Here is a 6,943-nt window from a genome sequence, read left to right on the forward strand (position 1 = left end):
TTTTTTTTTTTTTTGGCTCTTTTGGCTTACAACTTGAGTCCTACAGATGCCATATAGCTCTAATGTAAGCAGCATTTGATTTTTTGCAGTGTGTAGAAAATCTCTTCATATTCTCATGTCAACATTCTAAAACCAACCTTGGTATATAGTATTAGTTGTACACTTATAATTTACCCGCATGTTATCTTTGTGGACAAAAATTTGCATATATAATTTGTGTGACTTTTTGGTCATATACTGTTTATCTGCAGATTCATACTACTTCATCAAATACTTTTTTTTTTAAACTCTAGGCTGTGGTAAACCATTACACATGTTGACAAGTAAACCAATTTTAGTTGTCAGTTGTGATTTTTATCCCAGTTAGACATTTACTATGCATATTTGAGATTTTTTTAAATCTATAATGAGGGAGCTGCAGAAATCTAGCATTAAAAATACTAGTTTTAAACTTTAAAAAATGAATTTTATAAAGCATTCGAGATCTGAGCATCTGCTGTGTTCAATTTTAAAGATGAAAGTCCATACTTACTTAATGTTAACAAATCCTTGTGATAAACCAAGAAATCATCTACCAATTGTGAATTCCTTGACAAAATATAGAGTATTGTTTCACTAACCTTGATGTAATTCTTTGAACTGACCCTTAATGTGTCAGAAAACGTGCCTAGGAATGAAGATATGTTAGAGTAAGGCCTTCACCTACTGAGCTGCGGAGAGAAAGCACTAAAGCCAGATTCCTGGGTACCTGTGAGCTTTCTTCCCCCATTTAGGTTTTCTCTTTGTCCCTAGGAAGGATAGTTGTACTTTTTTTCGGCAGCTCTTCCCTGGGTAGACTGCTGGTTCCAGGGGAAAGGGATGTATGGAAAGCCTGTATCCCCAAAGGAAAAACTAGGAACAGACATGTTTCCATAAATGCATTTTTTAAGAGAGCTATGATGTCTGTGTATGTCTTTGAGTCTTGCAGAATTCATTCATTAAGCAAAAATTTGTTGTGTGCCTATTAGGAGTTAAGGAACAAAAACCATAAGCTCTTTGGATAAAAAAGTGTCAGCCAAGGCTTGTAATTTAGTGAACAGGGTAAGATACTGATAAAGGCTTCTATGACAAGGGAATTACAGAGGCAGGCAATGACTTCTGAGCAAATCAAGAGTATTATATAAAATAGGGTGGTATCTGAGTTGTACCTGGAATAATGGGTAGAATTAAGATGGGGGAGTGGACTAAATTATCTCCAACATCCCTTTTTGCTTAAAAAAATACTTGATACCCACATGGGTACCACAAGTGGGTATATTTGATAGCTTTTTGTTAGATATATGTTGATTTAGCTTCACAAGCCTAGTAGACATCTTCTAATTCTCATAAAAGACAGAGATTAAAAGTGCCATTTAACATAATGAATACCAAACTTGGGTCTTTATTCTGCCAGCTTAGACACTTAATTTCACAACTTCATACAGCTAAAATTCAGTGTCAGATGCTGTTTTAAGAGCTTTACAGAAATTATTTTAATTATTTAATTTTCACAACAATCCAAGTAACTGTTATCCCATTTGACAGGTGAGAAAACTTAAGTACTAAAAGATTAAGTAACTTTCCCAAAGATATCCAGCTAGTAGGTGATAAAGCCCAGATTCAAACTCAAGTAGGTAGGCTCCAGAGCCTACATTCTTTACCACTATGCTATCCTGAACTTTTAGCATCTAATTTATTGAGCTTGTACTTTGCTTATTTTGGATTTTTTTTCTCACCTTTCATCAGTTCCCTGTACTTTGAAGGTAGTTTCTAATAAGCTAAGGAGTGCAGAATATAAACCCATATAACGGAAGTCATGTAACTAACATGGTCTGTTAATTACAACCACAGCAACCCCGCAAACAGCGTCTGTCCCAAATAAAGCCGTACCTCCAGTGTCAGTGACAAGCCAAAGATATACAGTGCAGATTCCACCCTCTCAGTCCACACCTGTCAAATCAGGTAACATGATGGGCATGCATGGGGGGATTTGAAAGTGGTTCTTTTCTAAGTGTTTTTTTATTTTAAAATTTGAGAGTAACTTGTGACTCTAGAACAGTTTGTATTCCTACAGCAAGAGTTGTTTTAATTGCATCCCAGAAGATGGCAGTCATGTTCCACATCAGGGTTCTTCAAAAGGGTCAATGAGCCCACTACTAAAATTGTATGAAATTTTACATATATATAATGTTTTGGGAGGGGAACAGTATTCAGTATGACCATCAGATTCTCAAAGAACACTGAATTAAAATAAGCTGGGGTCCACAAATATAAGACATCTGCAGGGAAAAGCACTTAAGGTTAAAGCTCAAGAAAATAATATAGTGTACACCAGACAAAAATTATACCTTTACTCACTTCATGGAAGGAATAAAGTTGGAGTAATATATAAGTAGAACTGTTACTAGTAGTTTTTACTGCATGTATTTCATTTTCTATCTTATAACACCTAACTATACATAGTAAACTACTTACATAAAATATTGGCATATTAAGGGAAATGTGATAACTGACCCTGAATATGTGTGCCTTTAGTATGTTCCATGGTGAGTCCTAGGCACTGCTTCTCATGGCTAAATACTAACTAAAATTTTAGGTAGTTAAAAAAAAACTTCTTAATGTGTCTAGATACTAGTTTAAGTACTTTCAAGTACTAAAAAAACTTTATTCAACTTTTAATGCAGCATAAATACCCAAGTTTCTATGATGTGGTTGCAATTCATGCTATTAAAATTGTTTATCAGAATTATAGTTAGCCTTGTTGACTACTAATTACCATATTTCTGATTTTGGGTGATTCAGTTTGAGAGTGTTTTCTCCTGTTTACAGTTCCTGCAACAACTGCAGTTCAGAATGTTCTGATTAATCCTTCAATAATTGGGCCCAAAAATATTCTTATTACCAACATGGTTTCATCACAGAACATGCCCAATGAATCAAACCCATTGAAGAGAAAACATGAAGATGATGATGATAATGATACTATGTAGAGAGTACAATCAAGATATATTTCAGAAGTGTAATTGGTTTGGAGCCCACTGTACTGAACTAGAGTATTCTCTACCTTCTCAAGTTTTATCTTAGAAAACTTAAATGTAGATTTATTTTTCCTATTAGCTTAAACTGTTAATTTTTTTAAATTGTTAGATATCTTAGGTAACCATACCAGTGTTTTCTCATTAGGACTCAAGTAAAAAAAAATTGTTTCTTAGTATTTTGATTAATGTTTGATTGTTTTCAGTTTCTACAGCCTGATCAGTGGACTAGTCTTTTAACAGCATAATTTCTAATACACATTTAAATACTACTTTCTCTTATAGGGTAAAATAGTCATAATTTTTGTTTTCACCAACTTTTTTGACTGATATTTTTTTTTTTTTTGGAAAGGATGGATTTTGAAGGGGTTTTATATTCATTTGGAGTATTTGTTTCTTGGTGTTCCCTAACCTCCCATGTCCTCAACCCCATTTCTAGATCCCATTCATTTTCTGTACCACCTCTTCCCCAGAGGCTTAAGTTTCTCCCAATACTCTCAGAAGGCTAAAACTGGAGTTTTAAAAGTGTAATTTCAGATGGTACAGTTATACAGCTCAGTGTCATTTTCCTATTTTTAAAACCTGCTTTACATGCCTTTACTGTTTTTCTCTTTATACCAGAGGAGTTGAGTTTTATCCATTGCCTTTTATGCTGAGCTTTACTCTGCCTTTAACACGTAGTTTGGGGTCAGTTACGGTTTATCTTATATTCCAAGTCTAATTCTATTTCATGTTTCTAAAGTTAACATTTCTGAATTTAGCAAAGATGATGCTATAGCTTAAAATCTGCCTTGATAAGTATAATTACACTGAACCTAGGCAAAAACCACTGAAGAGCAAGTTTTTTTCTTCCTTTCTACCACATACATATATGCTACGATCACTACTACTTGAACCCTTCTATTGGTATAATTCATTTTTCTAGCTTGTTGCTGAGGATATCATATATGAGATGGGAGCAGATCTGAAAGTTCTATAATGGTTTTCCTTCCTCTAGAAGGCCAACAACAAAAACAAGTCAATGTAATGTGACCTGCACTTAGGTGTGCTATGCGTAGGCTTCCCAGTAATGTTGCTAAATACCTTTCCCTATTTTCCATGTGTACACATATAAACATCTTAGTGGGAAAGACTACAAAGCTTTCAAAAATATAAACAGGGTTCTTGGTTTTTTTTTGTTTTTTTTAAAGATTTTATTTATTTATTTGACAGAGAGAAATTACAAGTACACTGAGAGGCAGGCAGAGAGAGAAAGAGAGAAGGAAGCAGGCTCCCTGCTGAGCAGAGAGCCCGATGCGGGACTCGATCCCAGGACCCTGAGATCATGACCTGAGCCGAAGGCAGCGGCTTAACACACTGAGCCACCCAGGCGCCCCAAACAGGGTTCTTGTTTTTAAGTAAGTTTGACATTCAATATAGGAAATTACTTTTGCAGAATTTTCTAAAAAAATTTTCATATCATATCACAATTTAGAACTTACAGCCAAGGATCCTCAAAACTTAAAACACCAAGAATGTTTCATACTGGAATGGTGCTTGACACACTGAAAGAGTCCAGTGACAGAAAACACATGTCATATCACAGTTTGAGTTTTTTTGGATAGTAGGAAAAAGGTGTTATCAAACTTACAAAAACAGATCTTATCATCATAGGAGAAAAATATTCATTATATAGCATAGAGTATCATTACTTGAATGTTCTCAGGGAAGCAGCATGTCAAAAAGCCTAGGTTCTACTCCTGGCTCCATCATTTACCAACTGTGTGACCTTACTTCACCTCTGAGCCTCGTTCTCAATAATAGGGAAACAACACTGACCTTGCCTACCTCACAGGGATGTTGTGAGGTTTTAATTGGTATATGTGAAAATTCCCTTCAGAACTGTAAAGTGGTTTGTAACTCTAAGAAATTGTTAATGTATTTGTTCCGAGATTATTAATAAAAAGTTGAACTTACCATTTATCTTTCATTTTTGATTTAAGGGATTCAAGGAAAATGAGTAAGATCCAGTAACTTGAAGGTCCCAAAAGCAATTAAGATTTAATGGGTGACTTAAATTGTAAATCAGGGAATTGCCTGCCTTTATTTGGAAGCAGCATGTGACTCACAATAAAGCGAAGTAAAATGAGTATGGGTTAAATCTGTTAAAAACATACATGCTGTCTTTGATAAGAATCTATACACGTAACTGAGGCACTTGCTAGGTCAGCCAGTCTTCAAACGAAGACTGCTTTATCTTGCAGAACTCCCTTCCCTAATTATGTCTACCTAAAATAGCTTCTAGAATGACTCAAGGCCATTCTTGTCCTCTAGCTTCCAGGTGGAATTTTTTTAAAGAGGTCCTGATAGTAAATGTGTGAAGGACATTGTGGTCCCATGTTCTTACTTTTACAAGTAGGAAACAAGTGTCTTTTATCTGATTATGAATATAGGAATACAGCCAGTATGTTGGGAAAAGAGAAAACATAATGGACACTGATTCTAAGGAGTCCAGAGTGAAGGGAAGTACTCAAGAGTTAGGAAAGACAACACTAATCAGAACAGCAGGTACAAAGCAGTGTATAATATACTGCCATATATATTTTTAAATTCATTATGTATATGCATACATGGAAATGTTTTTATATGCATTATGGAGCCCTAGACTGAGGGAAACCAGTCTTATAGTACCTGTTTCTAAAGAGGGAAACTGGTGCTAGGGGAGTGAGGTAGGAGAACGGTGTCTTCTCATTTTATACCCCTTTCTGACATTTGTATCATGTGCTAGAGGGAAGTTTTGGACATAAAAAGGAAAACAAGGGAAATAGGGAACACTGAGCTTAACAGACTGAATTAGTCATGACACAAAGACTGCAATTTCTCTGTACAGTCATACACATCTATTATCTGGAGGTTAAAACTGAATCTGCTACACTTATGCCTGCCTAAGTCTCTGCAGTATTTTATCAATAATTCTTAATTCTGTATTAAATCAGGAAGCACATCCTTTTACTATTCTAGTTCACGTACTCACAAGTTGTTATATGTTATCTTTGTCAACTATGTTGTGAAGGTTGTAAATTCCTTCAGACATAAAAGCTTTCTTAGATTTCCTAGGCGTATCACAGGTATTCAAATGTTGTGTTTCCCCATTTGTTTTCTCAATTAATAACCCAAATAAATGGGGAATGATCCTAGAAGCAGAGTCTACGAGAAAGTATTAAAAGGTACAATCAGAGATGGATGAATGACTTGGCAGGTTTATGGTATTTATACAATTCTTTTAATCCCTTTGTACATATGAAGTAATAAAATATTGGGGGAAAGCTAACCGGTAGGGGAAGAAAGTTGATCATTAGTATGCTCTAGTTCTAGCCAGGCTGCAACATTAATTTGCCAGACCTATGGGTAGCACCTCTTGGCCTTCTCTAAAAAGAACAGACTAGAATTCCTGCTTCTCATACCAGGGTATAGTGTACCATTAGGGGTATGCAGAAACAGGGTACATTTTTAAATTATCTATAATTATGGGGATAGTATTAATGAATTTTTTTAAAAAAAAATTCAAGCCTTCAGAATGGTTTTGTTTAAAGCAACCACCAGAAATTTCTTCTGCTCTTCTTTCCGGAGTTAATCAAATAATCCTAGACTAGAAGGATCATTTTTGTGGGAGTGAGGCACAATGAAAAAGCAACCTGGAATCAGACACACTTGGACTACTTGAATCCCTGCTGTGGCCTTTGTAGCTCTGTGAGCCTCCAAGAATTTATTTCTCTTCATAAAGGTGAAATACACATCTAATGTAAAATGTCCAGCAGAGAAATTCTGATTAAACGTGGCCTTTTGAAATCCCATGTTTACCTTTGCTCACTCCCAAAACGCCATTAAAATGGCAGGGAAGAGGAAAAGAA

The 6,943-nt window shown here is 35.3% G+C and overlaps 1 protein-coding gene across 2 annotated transcripts in view; it reads left to right on the forward strand.

Annotated features, from left to right (window-relative positions):
- TAF9B (TATA-box binding protein associated factor 9b) overlaps positions 1 to 5,008 on the forward strand; it is a 9,738-nt gene extending 4,730 nt beyond the window's left edge. The window contains exons 7-8 of one of the 2 annotated variants that reach the window (XM_059385718.1): positions 1,870 to 1,980; positions 2,848 to 5,008. In XM_059385718.1, coding sequence (XP_059241701.1) covers positions 1,870 to 1,980; positions 2,848 to 3,008 — 272 coding nt within the window. In that variant the 3' untranslated portion in view covers positions 3,009 to 5,008. The remainder of the gene's footprint in view (positions 1 to 1,869; positions 1,981 to 2,847) is intronic. The other variant, XM_059385719.1, reaches the window with a different exon arrangement.
- Positions 5,009 to 6,943: the final 1,935 nt, after the last annotated feature.

The sequence above is a fragment of the Mustela nigripes genome, chromosome X (assembly GCF_022355385.1).
Source record: "Mustela nigripes isolate SB6536 chromosome X, MUSNIG.SB6536, whole genome shotgun sequence".
In the NCBI taxonomy this organism is placed as follows: domain Eukaryota; kingdom Metazoa; phylum Chordata; class Mammalia; order Carnivora; family Mustelidae; genus Mustela; species Mustela nigripes.